At 41.3% G+C, this 22,113-nt stretch overlaps 1 protein-coding gene across 3 annotated transcripts in view; it reads left to right on the top strand.

Moving 5' to 3' along the window:
* Positions 1 to 22,113, top strand: part of Ttc27 (tetratricopeptide repeat domain 27) — a 135,658-nt gene that overhangs the window by 47,127 nt on the left and 66,418 nt on the right. For all 3 annotated transcript variants that reach the window (XM_087907352.1, XM_087907351.1, XM_087907350.1), the window contains exons 10-12: positions 2,076 to 2,189; positions 15,887 to 15,982; positions 17,517 to 17,639. In XM_087907352.1, coding sequence (XP_087763478.1) covers positions 2,076 to 2,189; positions 15,887 to 15,982; positions 17,517 to 17,639 — 333 coding nt within the window. The remainder of the gene's footprint in view (positions 1 to 2,075; positions 2,190 to 15,886; positions 15,983 to 17,516; positions 17,640 to 22,113) is intronic.

The raw sequence follows: 22,113 nt of genomic DNA, 5'->3' as shown, positions 1-22,113 counted from the left end.
GAGTGCGGGTGCTAGAGCCAGGTTTTCAGGTACACCGCATTTTAAAATGTTGTGCTTTTTAAAGAATTCATTTTCTGATTAGGATGTAGCTCAGTGGTAAGAATGCTTGCCTAGCATGCGTAAGGCACAGAGTTCAATTCTAAGCACTGTTGTGTCCTGGGAATTAATTTTTAAATGTCTTCTGTTTTGTCATTCATGGTGTTATAGTGACAAATATTCTTGCTCGTGTTGGTAAATGTTTTCTCTTTGTAGGACTGTTAATAACAAAAGAAGGTTATATACATTTCTCTTAGAAACTGTATTTCAAGCAATAGATAAAACATTTAGTTACAAAAGTTAGTTTGGAAGAAAAAATTTTTAATAAGTCATTGAATTAGGACTCACATAAGATTTCTGGGTGCTGAGACTCATCTGCTTTACTTGCTGCTGCACCTGAGCCTGTGTGAACAGTTCCTACACAGAGTGAGGCTCAATGCATTAATGAACAACTTCAGGACAATCTCATCCCTTTGCTTTTCTTTTCTTTGTGCATTTCTGTTTCTCTGTTCACTGTCTCTCAGATTCTTCCATGAGAGGTTTTTGAGAATTTTTTTTTAAATGTTATTCTGTTCTTTCGTTTTGACTTGGTACTATCATTAGTTTCTGAATGGTCATTATCTTTAATTGTTCACTTGAATGTGCATAATTTCATTTGGAAAATTTTATGAAGTGATGGAGTGTTGCTTTGGGACAAAATACTGCTATCAACTTTTGTTGGTATCTTAATTTTCTTAATTGTAGCGAGATTGGTCTAAGATTAAGGGTTAACACTTGAGGTTTCTTGAAACTAAGAAGGGGATCTTGAGAAGGGAGGAGAGACCCTTAGGGAGGGGGAAGAGGAGAGCGATGAGATACACTTGATAAGATGGGGAGAGGGGAGTATCCTGGGGAAGGAAGGGAAGCAACTGGAGAAGGTTGGGGCCATAGGGAGAGCAATGGGGCAGCAGCCAAGGAGGATAAGGTAATTGCACATGTGTGTGGAAGCACTCTGGTGAAACCTAGTATTTTTATGCTAACCTAAAAAGTTTATTATTTTTAATGAAAGGAAATAAAAGGCAAAGCCACTCATGGGTAGGATGAATGGTGACTGGAGAAGGCAGGTGCCTGTAGGGGCAGGCAGGTGATGGGAGCAAGTGAGCAGGGCAGGGGCAGTGAGGAGTTCTAGGGCTTTGGTCACTAATATTTCATTGACGATTTTCATGCTAACCTCTAATGAACATTGTGCATTAATGGATAAATTTGACCAGAGACAAATGTGTGTGATTTTTACCTAACAGTTCTTAAAGTTGACTGTACCTAAGCATTACCTATGGAGCACTTCAAAAAAATATAGATGCCCAGATCCTCCTCTTCTCAGAAATCTACTTAAAGTTAAGCGCTTCCCAGGTGCTTCTAATGAGCAGTCAGGCTGGGGGTGACTAGCTGGGTCCTGACTAGGCTGCTTTCGCACCTGGCTTCCAGAGACAAGCGAATGCTTGTTTAGAAACAGCCGGTGCGCACTGAGGAAGGATGACATCACCTTTCAGACAGATAAACAAGCCCTTTCTTCATAATGAGCCTTAATGAAGGCTGTTGTTGGGATGGCCACCCAGGGCCAAGTCTGCATTAAAGTGTGCCCGTTATGCCAAGCAATCCCCATGTACCACTGTATACTCTTTCCCTCAAACTTTCCCTTTGTATCCCTGGTTCTAGTAAAGTTTCTGCCTGCGCTCTGTTTGAGGATATTTATTTAAGTTTCATTGTAGGTGAGTTTCCTCAGGATGCCCCTTTTAAGAAAGCATTTTGTCTGAAGTTAGGGCATCTAACATTGAGGATGCTCTACAGCTAAAAGAATTCTCCTATGTTTAACACAATGTTCTGTAATGTGAGTTTTAAGAAGATGAGAGCCTCCCCACCCAGCTCCGCCTTTTTTGTTTGCTTATGTTGTCATACGTGCATTTGGCTGGACTGTGGTTTTTTTGGTGGGGACGGGCAAGTCTAAGAGTTGCACCTCTGGCTCACCCCTTCTTTCTCTGCTCTCTCCTCTCTTCCACCAGTGTTTACTTTCACAGCCAAAGTTCTGGGCCATTCAGACATCAGCCTTGATCCTCCGGACGAAGCTGGAGAGAGGAAGCACACGGCGAGTGGAACGGGCGATGAGGCAGACGCAGGTACCATGGTGGCACTCTCTCCCTCTGTTGCTGTAGTAAGTGTGTGCATGAGGCAGACGCAGGTACCCAGGTACCGTGGTGGCACTCTCTCCCTCTGTTGCTGTAGTAAGTGTGTGCATGAGGAGCTTGCAGGGGCGAGATGCTTATCTTTCACTCACGTTTTGTCGTTACTTAGGTTACAGGCTCTAGAATTTGATTTGGCTGCAAAGTTCAGCTTTGTCACTTTACTTTATAGCTCTGTGACCTCAGCACTTAACCTGTGTAACCCTGCATCTCACTGTATGACCATGCTGGCCTCAAACTCACTATGCACCTTCTAAACGCTGGGATTGGCATGGGCTGTCAGGCCCAGTTTTTGGTGTCAGATGGTGAGAATGTGCTTTGTGCTTTGCCTGGGGAGCACATATTTAAAAGCAGAGTGATGCTACTCTGTTTCTCCTTAGGCCGTGCAGGGGTGGCCTCATCTCCTCATCCTGTGCCACAGTAGTAAGAAAGCTGTAGATTTCTACTTGAGGGACAGCACTGGGGAGCTGTTATTGCTGCCTCTGCAGGGCAGTACTTTGGGGGAGTATTTTTATATTCCCCATTTCCTGAATTTTGAAAATTAGATCATGTGACAGGATGAATCCATAATTTGTTTAATTTTCTGTCTTTGTTGAGTCCCTTAATTCACACCCTGAACTTTTGCCAGTTCCTCTGATTCATAGTGTGGTGCCTCAGTGTTTGTTAAAATGACTAAATCTCTCAAGAGTAAGGGAGTGATTTAAAATAACAACTGTATATATAAAATAAAGGGTTTTTTTTAATTAAAAATTTTAATTTCTGTAAAGATTGGTTTCCTTCCAACACTGTACAGTGCTAAATGATGAACTGTTAAAGTTGGAGGAGGGATGACAGGGAACCAGAAGGGGCTCTCAGGGAGGGCTCAGTCATGCCTGTTGAAGGACTGCAGGTGTGCGGACAGTCCGTGTGGACTGTAACTTAGTGAGGGCTCCAATGACAAGCCCTGTGTCATGGTGAATTTTTAAGTGATAGATACCAGAGTTAAGAAGAAAATGTTGCATCATACATGAAGGTAGATAACCAACGATTCTAAAAGCCACAAGAGAGAGGAAATTAAAAAACTCAGGAGAAGCCATTAAAAACAATCTAGTCCATGAAATCTAGGCTGAGTGTTGTTGTCTATGTAGGTTAAGAGTGAGGTCAGATCATGATGGGGAAATCTACAGAGACAACTGAACCAAGCTCTTGGGAAGTCACAAACTCTAGACCGACAGTTGTGGAGCCTATATAGGATCGAAGTAGGCCCTCTGCATGTGGGAGACAGTTGTGTAGCTTGGTCTATCTAAGGGGTTCCTGGCAGTGGGCCAGGATCTATTCCTGATACGTGAACTGACTTTTTGGAGACCATTCCCTATGGTGGGATGCCATGCTCAGCATTGGTGCAGGACTTGGTTCTGCCTCAACTTAAGGTGCCAGACTTTGTTGATTTCCCATGGAAGGCCTTACCCTTTTTTTTCCCTTATTTATTTATTTAAAGAATTTCCACTTCCTTCGCGGTCCTGACTTCTTTTTTCATGTTCTCCTTCCTTCTGCTCTTCATTTGGACCTTGGGGGCTCAGTCCAGTGCTCCAATGTGGATCTCCGTCTCTATCTCCATCCATCGTCGGATGAAGGTTCCCTCTGTTTCTGCTTTCCTTGCTCACGATCTCCCTCCCTCTGCTTCTCATTTGGACCTAAGGAGTTAAGTCCAGTGTTCCAATATGTGTCTCTGTCTCTATCTCCATCCATCGCCAGATGAAGGTTCTGTGGTGACATGCAAAATATTCATCAGTATGGTTATGGGCCAAGGCCAGTTCAGGCACCCTCTCCTCTGCTGCCCAGGGAACAATCTGGGGACCTCTCCTTGGGCCTGGGAACCCCTCCAGAATCAGATCTCTTGCAAACCCTAAAATGGCTCCCTTAGTTGAGATATAAACTTCCCTGCTCCCATAACCATCCTTCCTCCCTCCCCCCTCCCATTCCTCCAAGCCATCCCCAATCTTCCCCTCTCCCCTCTCCCTAACCATCTCCCCTGACTTCCACCCCCCCACCCCCCGTGCACCCAAGTATGCCTGGCAATCTTGTCTACTTCTAATATCCAGGAGGATAACTATATGATTTTCTTCAGGTTCACCTTCTTATTTAGCTTCTCTAGGATCACGAATTATAGACTCAAAGACCTTTAACTATGACTAGAATGCACTTATGAGTGAGTACATACCATATTCCTCTTTTTGGGTCTGGGTTGCCTCACTCAGTAAAGCGTTTTCTATTTCCATCCATTTGCATGCAAAATTCAAGATGTCATTGTTTTTTACCTCTGAGTAGAACTCTAATGTGTATATGTTCCACACCTTTTTTAACCATTCTTCTATTGAGGGGCACCTAGGTTGTTTCCATGTTCTGGCTATTACAAATAGTGCAGCTATTACAAATACTTTTGTAGTAGGATAGGGCATCTCTTGGGTATATTCCCAAGAGTGGAATTGCTGGGTCCTGAGGGAGGTTGACTCCCAGTTTCCTGAGAAACCGCCACACTGATTTCCACAGTGGCTGCACAAGTTTGCATTCCCACCAACAATGGATGAGTGTTCCCCTCCCTCCACATCCTCTCCAGCATAGGCTATCATTGGTGGTTTTGAGTTTAGCTATTCTGACAGGTGTAAGATGGTATCTCAATGTGGTTTTGATTTGCATTTCCCTGATTGCTAAGGAGGTTGAGCATGACCTTAAGTGTCTTCTGGCCATTTGAAGTTCATCTGTTGTGAATTCTCTGTTCAGTTCAGTACCCCATTTTTTAATTGCGTTAATTAGAGTTTTAGTGTCTAGTTTCTTGAGTTGTTTGTATATTTTGGAGATCAGACCTTTGTCTGATGAGGGGTTGGTGAAGATCTTCTCCCAGTCCGAAGGTAGCTTTTTTGTCTTACTGACAGTGTCCTTTGCATTACAGAAGCTTCTCAGTTTCAGTAGGTCCCATTTATTCATTGTTTCTCTTATTGTCTGTGCTACTGGGGTTCTACTTAGGAAGTGGCCTCCTGTGCCTATATCTTGTAGACTACTTCCCACTTTCTCTTCTATCAGGTTCAAAGTGGACAGATTAATGTTGATGTCTTTAATCCATTTGGACTTGAGTTTTGTGCATGGTGATAGATATGGATTTACTTTCATTCTTCTACAGATTGACCTCCAGTTATGCCAACACCATTTGTTAAAGATGCTTTCCTTCTTCCATTGTATACCTTTAGCTCCCTTGTCGAAAATTAGGTGTTCATAGGTTTGTGGGTTAATATCCGGATCTTCTGTTCGATTCCAAAGGTTGACTTCTCTGTTCTTAAGCCCATACCAAGCTGTTTTCAATACTGTAGCTCTGTAATAGAGTTTGAAGTCAGGGATGGTAATGCCTCCAGAAGTTCCTTTATTGAATAAGATTGTTTTGGCTATCCTGGGTTTTTTGTTTTTCCATATAAACTTGATTATTGTTCTCTCAAGGTCTGTGAAGAAGTTTGATGGGATTTTGATGGGGATTGCATTGAATCTATAGATTGCTTTTGGTAGAATTGCCATTTTTACTATGTTGATTCTCCCAATCCAAGAGCAGGGGAGGTCTTTCCATTTTCTGGTATCCTCCTCAATTTCTTTCTTCAAAGACTAAAGTTCTTGTCAAATAGGTCTTTCACTTCCTTGGTTAGAGTTACCCCAAGATATTTTATGCTATTTGTGGCTACCGTGAAAGGTGATGTTTCTCTGATTTCCCTCTCTGCTTCTTTATCCTTTGTGTATAGGAGGGCAACCGATTTTTTGGAGTTGATCTTGTATCCTGCCACATTACTAAAGGTGTTTATCAGCTGTAGGAATTCTTTGGTCCAGTTTTTGGGGTCGCTTATGTACACTATCATATCGTCTGCAAATAACGAAAGTTTAACTTCATCCTTTCCAATTCGAATCCCCTTGATCCTCTTATGTTGTCTTATTGCTATTGCTAGAACTTCAAGCACTATACTGAAGAGGTATGGAGAGAGTGGACAGCCTTGTCGTGTTCCTGATTTTAGTGGAAAGGCTTTGAGTTTCTCTCCATTGAATTTGATGTTAGCTGTCGGCTTGCTGTATATTGCTTTTATTATATTTAGGTATGATCTTTGTATCCCCAGTCTATCCAACACCTTTATGATAAATGGGTGTTGAATTTTGTCAAATGCTTTTTCAGCATCCAATGAAATGATCATATGGTTTTTTTTCTTTCAGTTTATTTATATGATGGATTACATTGATAGATTTGCGTATGTTGAACCAGCCCTGCATCTCTGGGATGAAGCCTACTTGGTCGTAATGGATAATTTTCCTAATGTGTTCTTGGATTCGATTTGCCAGTATTTTATTGAGAATTTTCGCGTCGATGTTCATGAGTGAGACTGACCTGTAATTCTCTTTCTTGGTTGTGTCTTTGTGTAGTTTTGGTATCAGAGTAACGGTAGCTTCATAAAAGGAGTTTGGCAATGACTCTTCTGTTTCTATATTGTGGAATACATTAAGGAGTATAGGTATTAGCTCTTCCTGGAAGTTCTGGTAGAATTCTGCATTGAAACCATCTGGTCCTGGACTTTTTTGGTAGGGAGATTTTTGATAACAGCTTCTAATTCTTGACGACTAACAGGTCCATTTAGATTGTTCACCTGGTCTTGGTTCAACTTTGGTATATGGTACTTATCTAAAAAAATGTCCATTTCTTTTACATTTTCCAACTTTGTGGCATATAAACTTTCATAGTAAGATCTAATGATTCTCTGAATTTCCTCTGTGTCTGTGGTTATGTCTCCCTTTTCATTTCTGATCTTATTAATTTGCATGTTCTCTCTCTGCCGTTTGATTAGTTTGATTAGTTTGGATAGGGGTTTGTCGATCTTGTTGATTTTCTCCAAGAACCAGCTTTTTGTTTCATTGATTCTTTGGAATTTTTTTCTGTGTTTCTATTTTGTTGATTTCAGCCCTCAGTTTGATTATTTCCAGTCCTCTACTCCTCCTGGGTGAATCAGCTTCTTTTTTTCCTAGAGCTTTCATGTGTGCTGTTAAGTCTCCAATGTGTGCTTTCTCTGTTTTCTTTAATTGGGCACTAAGTGCTATGAACTTTCCTCTTAGCACTGCTTTCATAGTGTCCCATAGGTTTGAGTATGTTGTGTCTTTATTTTCATTAAATTCAAGGAAGACTTTAATTTCTTTCTTTATTTCTTCCTTGATCCAGGGGTGATTCAGTAGTTGACTGTTCAGCTTCCATGAGTTTGTTGGCTTCCTGGGGGTAGCATTGTTGTTGAATTCTAACTTTAATCCATGGTGATCTGACAAGACACAGGTGGTTACTAATATTTTTTTGTATCTGTGGAAGTTTGCTTTGTTACCAAGTATGTGGTCGATTTTCGAGAAGATTCCATGAGCTGCAGAGAAGAAGGTATATTCTTTCCTATTTGGGTGGAGTGTTCTATAGATATCTGTTAAGTCCATTTGATTCAATACCTTCAATAATTCTCTTATTTCTCTGTTTGGTTTCTGTCTGATTGCCCTGTCCATTGGTGAGAGAGGAGTGTTGAAGTCTCCTACTATTAGTGTGTGTGGTTTGATGACTTCCTTGAGTTCTAGAAGTGTTTCTTTTACATAAGTAGGAGGCTTTATATTAGGGGCGTAGATATTCAGGATTGAGACTTCTTCCTGATGAATTGTTCCTGTTATGAGTATGAAATGTCCATCTCCATCTCTTCTGATTGATTTCAGTTTGAAGTCAATTTTGTTAGATATTAAAATGGCCACACCCGCTTGTTTCTTAGGTCCATTTGCTTGGAAAACCTTTTCCCAATCCTTTACTCTGAGTAGGTGTGTGTCTTTGTGGATGAGGTGTGTTTCTTATAAACAGCAGAATGTTGGATCCTGTTTTCGTATCCAATCTGTAAGTCTGTGCCTTTTTATAGGTGAATTGAGTCCATTGATATTAAGTGATATTAATGACCAGTGGTTGTTGACTCCGGTCATTTTTTTTTTGGGTAGTAGAGTATATGTGTTTTCCTTCTTTGAGTTGTGCTTGTGAAGGGTCGCTAGATGTCTGAGTTATTGTAGGCAGTGTTTGGAATGTTGGATTCCTTGGGTTGTGATTTTCCTTCTAATATTCTCTGTAAGGCTGGATTTGTAGCTATGTATTATTTAAATTTGTTTTTATCCTGGAATATTTTGTTTTCTCCGTTGATAGTGAACAATAGCTTGGCTGGGTATAGTAATCTGGGCTTGCATCCATGGTCTCTTAGTTTCTGCAGTACCTCTATCCAGGACCTTCTGGCTTTCATGGTTTCCATAGAGAAGTCTGGTGTAAGTCTGATAGGTTTACCTTTATAAGTTACTTGACCTTTTTCCTTTGCAGCTCTTACTATCCTTTCTTTAATCTGAATGCTTTGTGTTTTGATTATTATATGGCGAGGGGATTTTTTTTTCTGATCCAGTCTATTCGGTGTTCTGTATGCTTCTTGAACCTTCATAGGAATATCTTTCTTTAGGTTGGGAAAGTTTTCTATAATTTTGTTGAATATCTTTTCTGGACCTTTGATCTGCAATTCTTCTCCTTCTTCTACCCCTATTATTCTTAGATTTGGTTTTTTTATTATGTCCCAGATTTTCTGAATGTTTTGTGATGAGAATTTGTTGGATTTGCTGTTTTCTTTGGTCAGAGCATTTACTTTCTCTATGGTGTCTTCATAATCTGAGATTCATTTTTCTATCTCTTGTATATTCTATTGGTTATTCTTGTTCCTGAAATCTCTGTTTGTTTACCTAGATTTTCCATATCCAGCTGGTCCTCGGTTTGTGTTTTCTTCATTGCCTCCATTTCAGTTTTAAATTCTTGAACTGATTCCATTACCTGTTTGATTGTTTTTTCTTGGTTTCCCAGGGTATCGTGTACGAATTTATTCATTTCTTCAAACTTTTTGTTATATTTTTCTTCCATTTCTTTACTCATTTCTTCAATCTTTTGTTATATTTCTCTTCTATTTCTTTAAGTGAGTTATTCATACCCTGTTTAAGAGACTCTATTGCTTTCATAATGACACTGTTTTCCACTTCTTCCGGAATAGTGTGTTCAAATCCTTCTGTCGTAAGATCGCTGGGATCTGGTGTTTTCATGTTATTTTTCAGATTGTTGGAGGAATTCTTGCCTTGGCGCCTGCCCATCTCTTCCTTCAGATGCTCTCCAATGACTTTTCCTTCCGCTGGGTCTTCTGCTACAGGATTAGTGCCTCTTGCTGGCCAGGAATCTTTTTGCCAGCAGTCCTACCTTGCTGCAGGCAGGCTATTAAAACAAAGGAACTCCCTCCCGTTTGCACTCACCGCCCTTTCCCGGCGGTGCCCACACAGGCTGGGTTGGAGGATTATATGCCCTGAAAAAGGGAGAGAGGAAGGGAAGGGGTTCCTGGCTGAAAGCGGGGTTGGGGTAGGAGAAGAGAAGGTTTGGCTGGGAGAAGCCGCCCCTTCGGAATACCCAGGGAGATAAGCAGGCCTTACCCTTTAGGAGGATTGGATAGGGGGTGCGCTGAAGGAGAGGTGAGGAGGACATGAGGGGGGGTATGGTTGGAATGTAAAATGAAATTATAAAAGAGTGTAGGTGAGGATAAAGTCAGTTCTTGTGGAAGCCCTGTTCACTGTAATGCTTAGGTTTCTAGCTGAGTAGATCAAAGCGCTGATGGTTTGAATGAGAGCGGCCCTCAAAGGGTCATATATTTGAATGCCTAGTCACTACAGAGTGCACTATTTGAAAGGATTAGAAGGATTAGGAGGTGTGACCTTATTGGAGTTAGTTTGTCGCTGTGGGGTAGACTTTGAGGTTTTAAAGCCCTGACAAGCCCAGAGTCTCTCTGCACACAGAGCAGCTGTGTCCCCAGCTGTTGTTCCAGTGTCTGCCCGAATGCTGTCATGCTTCCTGCTGTGATGACAGGGACTAAACCTCGTAAATGTGGGCAAGACCCGGTCACATGCTTTCTCTTACACAGATGAACAGTGACTGAGACGGTAGTCATACTATCCATTTTTTTTTTAAAGTATAGCTTTCTATTGTCATTCAGCTTTCTCAGCCTTATCAGAATAAAATCTTTGAGATATTTCTTGGCTATTTTTGTTTTTTATTTTGAAAACTTTATTCAGATCCCAAGTCCATTTTTTGAATAGGTTGTTTTGTTTTTTAAAGTTCTTTACAGATTCTGGATTTTAATCCTCTGTCAGATGATAGCTGGCAGAGATTGTCTTCCTCTCCGTGGGCTTCCTCTTTTCTTGCTTGTTTCTTTATCTGTGCAGAAGAATTTTAGTTTAATGAGGTCCCATTTGTCAATTGCTGGCCTCAATTCCTGGTCAGATGGGTCCTATTCAGAAAACCCTTTCCTAGGCCTCCGTCCTAGGGTTTGGCCTGGGTTTTCCTCTGGCAGTTGCAGTGTGTCACAGTAGGTCTCTCATCTGTTGGGGTAGTTGTTGTACAAGGTTGCAGATATAGGCTAATTTCACTCTTCTGCATGTGGATGTCCAGTTCTAGTACCATATGATGAAGATTCTGCCTTTTCTCCAGCTTTTGTTTTTGTCATCTTTGTCAAGTTTTGGATGGCCGTAATTATGAGGACTCACCTATGTGTCCTCAGTCATGTTCCACACAGATCATGTTGAGTGATCCTAATACATGGACTGCAGTTCCTTTGCAGTCCCTCAGACTTTCTGAAGGTTTAAAGGGACCCGAAGTTGGAAAGTTTTAGGAGTACTGACCCAAGACGTGGCCAGGGAAGGGGAGGCCAGCGTGGTCACCCGGTTTCCTCAAGGCTGCCTCTGTTGGTTTGTCCTCACTGTGGAAGCTTGAAGAGAAGCCCTCGCTCTCAGGATCCCGTTAACCGCAGCGGCTGAGCTCCCAGCTCCCTTTAACCGCAGTGGCTGAGTATGTTCGTGCCTATGGCAGGTCTTGATTCCTGTGTTGGGGGTTTGAGTGCCGTAAAGAATGGTCAAATACTGGTCTCATTGTTTCTTCAGCAAGAAGCAGCATTTCATTTCACAGTTTGGTCATTGTCGTTGTGGGGATGAGATGAGATGTAGAAGCTGCCAGCGCGGCTCCTCTGCTCCACAGTCCTGGGACTTTGACCTGGATTTTATTACTCACAGGTGCCATTTGCTAATTATTATGTAATACTGGTTCAGCATAGGTTTAAGTTTATTGAAGCTTAGTAAATTTTAATTCTATTTCTCCTTACCATGGGGAATTTTATTCTCCTTGAGAGTCTGAAGTGGCAGTCTGTTTGACTGATCGATTTGTAAATCACTGTCAACTTCAGGCTCCTGTCAGAAAGAAAGCTCTTTTACCCAATTGTTGGTATGTTTGCTTAAGTGCATATTTTAATTTTTTTTAATAAGTCCTATCCTGCACACACAGACATGTACAAAGATTGCACAACAAAGCCAATCAAAGGTGATCTGGAGGTGATGAGTCAGCCCTTTCAGATTATTAGCTAGTCTCTGTTAGGCTCAGCAGGCCCCCAGACACTTTGATATACTTCTAGTGAGAATGAATTGCTGTCGGTGAAAGGGAAGGCCCTTTGGGACCAGCTGCTCCTTTGAAGATGTATGGCCGTACTCTCAGATGTAAGCACACTGTGTCTGAATCATACCAGACCTTGTGCAGAATCGTCCTGCATACTAAATCATCCTCTGGGTAACTGTAACTTCAATCTTGATCTTCTGGAGTGCTTTCTGGGAAATTCTTTCCTGAAAAAAAGGCACCAAAAGGAAGAGACACATCTTTACATTTGGAGGTTTTACCCTCCTATACCCATTCCATAGAAATACCCTCTGACTCATGAAACGGCAGCTTCTGGAGATGTGGGCATTGTTATTGTGGGGGCTTGGGAGCTCCATATGCACAAATACTTAGCTTTTAGAGTCAGTTTAGGAGAAATGACCTTAAAACAAAGTTTTAAAACTTGAAAACAAGCCCGTTCTAGTGGTATGTATCTGTATTCCCGGCATTTGGGAAGCTGAGTTGGGAGATCTGCAGGGTTACCTCTGAGTGAGGGGGAGACCCCACCTTTGGACACCTGGCTTTGCTAACAATTAACCGAGTTACCTTAAATGTCTGAAATAAAACGAAGTTCTTGGGGACTGAAGGTATGACTCAGTGGTTAAGAGCATCAGTTGCTCTTACAGAGGACCTGGGTTTGATTTCTTGCACCCACATGATGGTTCACAACCATCTGTAACCCTAGTTCCAAGGGATCTGATGCTTTCTGAACTCTGCAGGCACTGGGCACACAAGTGGTGCACATAAATACATGAAATGCAAAACCACTTGGGTATGACCTCTTAAAGGCTATTGGCCAAAGGAGCTCCCACAGAACCACATAAATAAACTAAAGCTACACAAATTAAGATTATTTTAAAACAACAACAAACCCACCAAAGCTTTCTTGAGAAAGCCATCCTTATAAATTTACCGCAAGAATTTAGTGCAAGAATTATTTTAAAAATCCTCTCAAGGATGAATGCCTCTGGTTAAATGATCACTTCCTTGTGGGTAGACCTGGAAGAGAACTCAGGTCATTGTAAATGTCAGCCCTGCTTCTCCTATTTCCTGTGCCTGTGAGAACTCCAGTTTGTTTGCCCATGGTAGAATTTTTTCAGGACTTACTAGAAATGAGCTTGCTCTGAAAAAATCTAGTCACCCACTGCTGCCAATGAGGTATCTTGGCTCAGAGACTCCACACCTTCCTGTGTAATACCTCCAGCTGGAGACCAAGTGTTCAAATACATGAGTCTGTGGAGGATGTTTCGCATCAAACCATGACAGGATTTTGTTAGGATGTGCTTGTAAATTAGCAAATAAAAAGAGAGTACTTTGAACTCAGTGGAGAAAATAGCAGTGTACCACCGCCCATTTTTGTGTATTAGTTTAATATTCTTAGTTTTATTGGTAGCTAAACCTTACTTAGGTGATTGTCATGCTTAAGACAGCAAGAAGTACATACTTGTCGGAGAGTAGAAGATAGGTATTAAATTAATCTCTACCCATGTGGAACCAATTCAGCTTTTGTAGGGTGCTCACTTAAGTGGTTCCCAACCCCTGGGTGGGTTGTGACCCCACAGGTTGTATCTGAGATATTCTTCTTATCAGATATTTACAGTATGATCCATAGCAGTAACAGAACTACAGTGATGGAGGAGCAGCAAAATAATTTTATGGTTGGGGTCATCACAGCATGAGGAATTGTATTGAAGGGTCACAGCATTAGGACGGTTGAGAAACACTGCTCTAGACAGTTCCATGCATGTTGGCTCTGTTATTCCATCTGGTGTACTTTGCTGTTTCAGAGAGCACCCAAGTCCATCAGACACAGATACCTATAAGTCACCCAGAAGAATCTGAAATGTACAAACAATTATTAATAAGTCAAGAACAACTTACTGAGTACTTAATGTTCCTTAGTCATATTATCAAATAACATGGATTTTGTTGAAAATAAGATTTCACATGTAACTAGGGTTTGATAAATTTTATGATATTTTAAATTTTAGGTTATTAAGTAAAAGCTATTTTTTTCCTTTTTGAAAATGTGGTATGTTGGTTAAAAAAAATACTTTCTGTGATCTTCATTTATGTATTGTGACCATATGTCTTCAGCCAGAAGTTGCTGTTCATTCTTTGCCCTTCCTCCCTCAGTGAAATAGCCCTGGCTAGAGGCATGCAACCTTTTTGCTATTAAGTTTCTCTGAAGCTAGGCCAGGGAGCTTTGTCAAGATGGTTGAGGAGTGTGGTTATGTCTCAATTTGTTCTGACTGACTTTGATTGAATAGAATCTTGGGCTGTCCAAGGAGTTTGTTCTGACATGTGAACTCATTCTGTGACATACTGAACCAACAAGTGGTTCTCCTCCCTCACACATGGCAGAGAAAGAACCACAGCTTCAGGCTGTTGTGCCAATTAGGAACTGGCCTGTGTTTAGCTCTGTGGTACTTAACTGTTCTCCTCTCTGTAATAAAATACCCAACTAAGCAACTTTATTTTGTCTCCTCGTTGGGGAGATTTTTAGTTCATCACGGCAGGGAAAGCATGGTGAGAACAATTCAGTGTGTGTCGGTGGTAGCATGACTGTTTCTCTTGACCACCCAGGATGCAGAAAATTCTAGATCTTTTTAAAGGCAGGTATAACCTTCCAAAAGTCGCTCCTGGTCACCTGCTGCTGCATGCTAGCGCTCTTAGTTCAAAGGTTCTGAAACCTTCCAATATTGTACTCCATAGCTGGGGACTAAGTGTATTTTCGAGTCTTTGGGGGTATGTCACATCAAATCATGGCAGGATTTTATCAGGTTAGATTCCTGTCCTTACCTTTCTTCTGAGGAAGTTTATTCTTGATTCTTAAATTTATTTTTAATTTTGTAAAAATATGAAACAATTTGAAAGCAGATACTAGTATAACAGCCTTTCATACCTTCATGTGTCAGAGAGTGTGTTGTTACATGCTGCTTTGCCAGCATCCTCAAATACAGGAAAGACCTTATCCCACACAACAGCTTCCTATGTTAGAATCAGAAAATTAAGAAAGACATCTTAGTAATAACTCGATCATTATGTGAAAGAAGGTCACAATAATTCACAATTGAAATTCTGATGCTAAGCCTGGCATGATGGGGCACGCCTCTAATCCCATCACTCAGGAGGCAGAGGCAAATGGATCTCTGAGTTTGAGACCAGCCTGGTCTACAAACTGAGTTACAGGACATCCAGGGCTACCCAGAGAAACCCTGTCTTGAAGCCTCTCCCTTCCCTGCCAAAAAAAAAAAAAAAAAAGTCTGATACCAGGAAAAGTCTGTAGTTAGTCCAAACCTACTGACAAATCAGAGGCAGGCAGATGGCCGTGGTAATGGGGCTGTCCATGTGTTTGTCTGGGATTCTAGACTATGTCTGAATTCAAGTTGACAGTTTGTCTGTGAGCTTTCTTTGATGACTGGTCACTTGATGACTGTATAGTGCCAACTTTTGACTCTGCAGTTGGCCCAGGTTCCTGTTTTCAGAGAGCCATCCTGGTCATCTCATCTGCTTCTTGGTGTGTCTCTGGGAGCTGTTTTTCATTACCAGTTTGGGAATTTCAGGCCATCACAGAATTCAGTTATGTGGCTTGCAGTGCCCACGGCACCGCACAGATGGTCTTGTGTGAGTGGGTGCCCACCCTTACATCTCTTTTGCTGAGGGGTGAGAGTACCTGTTTGTAATTGGATAGAGCTGCTTTTTCTCATTTCATATAGTTCCTGTCTCATTGTCAAAACAGTATCGCGTCGGAGATGAGTACAATAAAGAACACTTTTTCTTAGAAAAAAAAATGAAAATTTTTAGAAGACTGGTTCTTTGAAAGATTTATTATAGGAAATTTTAATTTAAAAATTTTCCTGGTAATATTTAAATATGCATGTTTATAGAAATACTGATTAAATTTCAAGTTTTTAAAATACTTAAACTCAAGAAAAGCTTCATACAGCCTTTTGCCTTGACCAAATGATTGGAGTTCTTTATTTATATGTGTATTTGAATGATTTTTATAATAGGAACTTTGTTTACATTAAAATTATTATACATACAGACTGTGATTATTATTGTATGTGTTTTTTAGGCTCTTGCAGACCAATTTGAAGATAAAACTACATCTGTACTGGAACGTCTGAAAATTTTCTATTGCTGTCAGGTACCCCCTCACTGGGCTATTCAGGTACTTCTGTTTGTCTTCATTTTTTAACTATTTTAGTGAAATCAGTAAAAGCAGATGGGGAGTTCCAGTTGTTTTAAATTGCTGTTTTGATTAAAATGGTAATGGATTTAGAAACGTTTTGAAATGGTTTTAAATTGGTAGTAGGTAGGATCTTAGAATTTAAAATAGAAGACTCATAAATGCTTTTGTTTTTCTTTTCATGAATTTAAGTTTCTTAAGAAAACGTTTTAATATAGAATTAAGCAGAGGTGTGGAGAGCGGGAGAAAGAACGGAAGGAGAGAGAATGTGCTAGTTAGGAATGGATTTGGGCTTCTCAGGACAGTTGCCTGCTTTCACTTTCAAAAGGACATTTTATATTAGCCTTTTAAAGATTTATTTTTTATTATGGATGAGTATACGTGTGTGTGTGTGTGTGTGTGTGTGTGTGTGTGTGTATGTGTGTGTGTATGTGTGTGTGTATGTATGTATGTGCAGATGATCATGGAAGGTAAAAGACAGTGTCCAGAGCTGGGGTTGTAGGTACTTGTGAGCCAATTGATATGAGGCAGGGAACTTAACTGTCTGGGCCTTGGAAGAGCAAGAAGTGCCTGTTATCTGCTGAGCCATCTTTCAAGCCCAACGTTTTATATTCAATTATCTTTAAGGCTTTTCTACGAAACAATAAACCTTTGAACCTTTTAACAGTGTTTACAAAAGCAAGTAAAAGGAAAGCATTTATTTGACACTTTATGTTTTGAGATATTCCCAACTGTTCTCTTTCCAGGGTGCAAGGGTGACTGGGGGAGCTCCTAAAGCTCCAGACTGAGCTGGCGTGCAGCCTTTTGTCCCATGATTCTTAAATGTGAGCTGAATTTCAAAGAGAAAACACAGGGACCACTGACCTGAAACCAGACCTTATTCAAAAACATCATTTTCTTTATTTTCTTATAATATTTTTTCCATTCCTGTAGGATGGGCAACTTAAAACATATTCTATTTATTGTTGAGTGTATTGTTTACTGGCCTGCACCTACTTTACTTGCTCATCTTGATCCTTTAGGGCCTGTGGAATTAAGTGACTCAGATTACTAGTCTGTGTCTAAAACAAGTAGGACTGCTTGAGACAGAGCCTGAGATGCCCTCTTGTGTAAAGAGGAAGCATAGAGGTTTTAATAGTGCCTGCATTGCTTTCTCAGAGCTTTAAATACTGGTCTGTGGGATGTGACCTTTGCAAATCAGAGCTTCTCATGGAAGAAATCTTTGGATGAGAAGGAAATAATTGACTTTTTTTTTTTTTTTGAGTTCTGAGATCTTAAAAATCTGATGCATTGAGTATTTTGATCAGTTTCTATTTTGTTTTTAGTACTTCATTGCCTGTAAAAAAAGCTTACTGAAGTAAGTGTGGTTCTCACAAATTCCTAGGTAGTAGACGCTGAATTTCGTAAATGGTGTATGTATTACAATAAGCAGCCCTTTAAGAGGCAGGTTGGATACTGGGCAAGATGGATTTGCTTCCTGTCGAGGAGTGTTGATGACTCTCATTTGTCTTTCTAGCGCCAGCTTGCAGGTTTGCTCTTTGAGTTGGGATGTACCACTTCAGCCCTTCAGATATTTGAGAAGCTGGAGATGTGGGAAGATGTGGTCATCTGTTATGAAAGGACTGGGCAGCATGGGAAGGTACGTGACAGGCATGTCTGTGTGTGGTGAGAAAGCCCGCTTCTGACAGTGTTTACTCCAGTTCCTCCTTTCACTTGGGACTTTGCAGCGTTTGCTCTGATTTATGTTGGGCAGCTTATTTCATGTCTGTAAAGAGAAAAGCAGCCCGCAGTTGATATGACATTGGCATTTAAGAAAGAATAATAAAAGCTTTGAAGGTACTGCATGTTTTGATCGATTTTTCTATCGATTCTTCTGTAGGACAGCTTTGAAGTAAACTACCAGGATTAATTTTAACTGTCTTTGACATGCCTGATGGTTAGAGGCTGTGGACATGATGGAGTCATCTAGGAGGCTGAGTCTGTTTGAGAAGGTCTATGTGACCCCTGCATGAAGTGTGTGATGCAAATTTAACTCCACTCTTAAATTGGGTCAACAGAGAAAATGTACAGTTTGCATCTGTTATAAATCTGTTGTTTCTTCTCCTCATACGCGAACCATATGTTAAGACTTGTGTCTCCACATTGTGAGTAACCATAAAACTGGATACACTGAAATCATATGTTGATTAAAACAATTTATTTTTATTTTATGTGTATGTTTTGCCTGTATATGTATGTGCACCATGTGTGTGCTTGGTGCCCATAGGGGCCAGAGGAGGGTGTGAGATCCTCTGGACCTGGAGTTACAGGTGGTCATGAGCTCGTACATGTGGGTGCTGGGAACTGAGCTGAGTCCTCTGCAAGAGCAGCAAGTGTCCTGAACTACTGTGTCAGCTCTTGCGCTTTATGTGACCAAGTAGAGCCCATAACGACTACAGCCCTCAGGGTGCTTTTACTCTCACTCTTACCCTTTCTGTTGTTATGAGGATGAGGAACAGTGGTTCAAGTACACGATTTTCTTATATAGCTTCCCAAGTGTGAGTATTAAAGAGCTGTGATCAATGACAATGACATGAATTGGCCAACGACAGTGAAGCCCTTTGAGTTGTTCAGTGTAGGGAGAAACCAGCGTCACCAGGAGATTCAAGGTCCCTTTCATAGGTTTTTAGTCTTTCAGATAAAAGAATTTGGAGCTGGCTTACTGTCTCTGCAGGTAAAAACAATTGCCCATGCGAGCCTGGCAACCTGAGTTCCCCTGACTGGGGAGAGAGCTAACGAAGCTATCCTTTGACCTCCTCGTGCATACTCCATCTGTGCATGCATACACGTGCAATAATTCAATTTCAACAAAGCATGGAAATGGACTCAGAAATACTCAAGGACACTTATATTGGAGTTTGAGAATAGAAACCACAGAGGAGGAAAATTGGAGATTTTAGCAGTGTGGAGGAAGATGGAAAAGAGAAAATGTTAAACTTTTTAAGTTAGAGTTCGGAAAATCAGATCTGGTGGGACTGTTACCAGCTACAGATGTACCTTGAGTAGGGGTGGGGTCAGGGAGAGTCAGGTTGCCTGCAGAGTGAGAAGGAGCAGAGTTGGGATTCTGGCCAGTGTCTATAAATGGGAAAGAAAATTATACTTTGTGAGTTAGAACTCAGAACAGCAGGTTTGGCAGGGAGTCAGCCAGTAACCACATTGACTCTGTGTGTGTGTTTGTGTGTGTGTGATGGTGGTGGTGGTGGTGGCTTCTGGGGTATCCAAGTAGTTATCTCATTTAGGAGGTAGTTCTCACATGGTGCCAATGTCACCTCAGGTGTATCATGATTATTCTCATTTGACTCCAGACTGTCCTCTTGAGCTCATAAAGCAACATCTTCCCCCTAGAGGTTAAAGGAAAACTCCTATTGTCTACCTCAAAGGTATCAATCACTGGCTAAACCCTTTGTGAAGGAGGGTGCTGACTCTTGACCATGATATTTGTGCAGATCACGTCACCATGTCTGTACTTAGGTGTCTCTAAGGGTCTTCAAATGTGCAAGACAGACACCCTTGTGGAAAGGCAATTGTGTGGCAGGAAGCTGGCATCGCTGCATTGTGTCCCGTGTCCCATGGTGCCTGTGAAGCAACTAGCTGCAAATGGCCCTCCTTATTACCCTTTCCCAGCAAAGCATTCTTTTCCAGCAGGACTCAAGTTTTTCTGTCAAGATTTCATAATATCTTGATCCTGGAAAAGAATGCCACTGCTATCCTCTCATTCCCTCCGACTCCACACCAGCAGAAGATTCCCTCTCCTTAGGACTCAGCTCAGGCTGCAAAGTCTGCCACCATTCACCTGCTCAGGAGGCAGCATGGCATGATGGTTAAGGGCATCTTCTCGGGACAGCTGCCTGAATTCAGGTGTGCACTTGCTGTCATGCCAGCTTTGTGATGTTGAGCAGCTTGCTGTATCTACCATGTCTGTTTCCCTGTCTAGAAGCACACATCTGCTTGGCTTCTAGGTATTCCCATGGTAATGTGTGTATCCGGAGTGGTACTTACCTAGCTGTGCTTTGTGAGTATTTGATATGGTCCCAAGCATGTGTCTGTTTCATTTTGGTATCTTTGAAGTGACAGTGTTATCTGCAGCCAGATGTGTCTTTCAATTTCAGTCAGTCCGTTGACCAACCCATGAGGTGACCCATACTTGTGTCTGTGCAGGCTGGCTATAGTGGTCTCCATGTCACTATTTCAGTGGTGTTAGCATGCCGTTTGTTGGGTTTAATTGCCATCTAAAATGAAAAGATGATCTCAGTATGATTTAGCATCAAAATAAAAAGCTGTTAATTAAAACCAAAACCAAACAAACAAAAAACCAAAGTAGAGAAATAAATATGGAATTTGTGAAATAAACATTTGCCATTTATTGGTGAAGTTATCAGAATTTCACTGATCTACCTTTCCTTCCTTCCTTCCTTCCTTCCTTCCTCCCTCCCTCCCTCCCTCCCTCCCTCCCTCCCTCCCTCCCTCCCTCCCTCCCTTCCTTCCTTTCTTGCTCTTTTTTTTTTTTTTTTAAGACAAGGTTTCTCTGTGTAGTCCTGGCTGTCCTAGAACTTGCTTTGTAAACCAGGCTGGCCTCAAACTCAGAGATTTTAACATTTCTTTAAAGTAATAACCAAACGCTTTGTGAGAACTTAAAGGGGAAGATCCTCAAAATAGATGAAGGCTAGGTGTGTTGGAGCACATCTTTAATCCCAGCACTCAGGAAGCAGACACAGGTGGATCCCTGAGTTTGAGGCCAGCCTGGGCTACATACTAAGAGCCTGTTACTTTTTTTTTTTAAAGTTTTTATTCATTTTACATACTAACTACAGTTCCCCCTCTCTCCCCTCCTCCTGCTCCCCCATCACGTACTCTCTCCCCCATCCACTCTTCAGAAAGGGTAAGGCCTCCCATGGGGAGTCAACAAAGCCTGACATAGTCAACTGAAGCAGAACCAAACTCCTACGCCCTGTATTGAGGCTGAGCATGGCATCCCACTATATGGAATGGCCTCCAAAAAGCCAGCACACTCACCAGGGATCCTGGTTCTACTGCCAGGGGTCCCACAGACCAGGCCCACATGCAGAGGGCCTAGGAGGATCCCATGTTTCAAACAAAACAAAACAAATCAAAAGTTGATAAAACTTTGTTTTGTACTAAACTATATAAACAGAGATTGCCATAGAAATGCCCCACCATGTTCTGAAGGCAGAAAGAACTGTTAAACTTTACTGAATAGATTAGGGGGAAAAATCAGAGCAGCCAGAGGCTAGTGTGAATTATTCAAAGCATTAGGTCATAATCAAAGCACTTTCCTCTTTCATTAAGAATTTGTCAATATTTTTTAGCATCTATTGTCTCAGATGTTTGTTTAAAGAAGGAATGAGTCATTACCTGGCAGTGGTGGTGCACGCCTTTAATCCCAGCAAAGGCAAGAGGAGGATCTCTGAATTCAAGGCCAGAATGAAGTCTCCAAAGCTACACAGAGAATGCTGTCTAGAAACCCACCTCCCTCCAAAAAAGAAGGGATGAATGGGAGATTGAATATCCTAGTTCCCAATCTCATGGAGCTCCAATCTCATCATCTTACTGTGTAATTCTTTTACATTGGTTAACAAATAATGGCTATAGGAAATATTGTTACCTTTGAAATGGTAGTTTTTTTATGAATTATTTTTATTATTATTTTATGTGAGTAGATGTTTTGCCTACATGTGTTTGTGTGTACCATGTACATACCCGGAGTCTATAGGGACCAGAAGGGTGCTTCGGATCCCCTATGGTTAGAGATAATCATAAACCACCATGTGCGTGCTGGGAATCACACCCAGGTTCTCTGGAGGAGCAGCCAGTGCTCTTTACCACTAGGCCATCTCTCCGAATGACACAGTATTTTAGAAATTTGTTTTGAGTTTTTTTTTTTTTTAGAAAATTAAGCAAGTTAGTGAATCACAAATACCCAAAGTATGCTTGAAATAAAATATTAATTTAATTATTTTCAGAAAGTATGGGAAGCTGAGATGCCCTGATTGGGAGAAAAGCGTATAATGCGTCCATGCACGTTAGGGAAGGGCTTGATGCTTCCCCTAATAACT

Source organism: Myodes glareolus, chromosome 6 (genome assembly GCF_982192425.1).
Source record: "Myodes glareolus chromosome 6, mMyoGla1.1, whole genome shotgun sequence".
NCBI classification, from domain to species: Eukaryota; Metazoa; Chordata; class Mammalia; order Rodentia; family Cricetidae; genus Myodes; species Myodes glareolus.
Note: the sequence above shows the minus strand (reverse complement) of the source record. Positions and strands in the feature narration are given on the sequence as shown.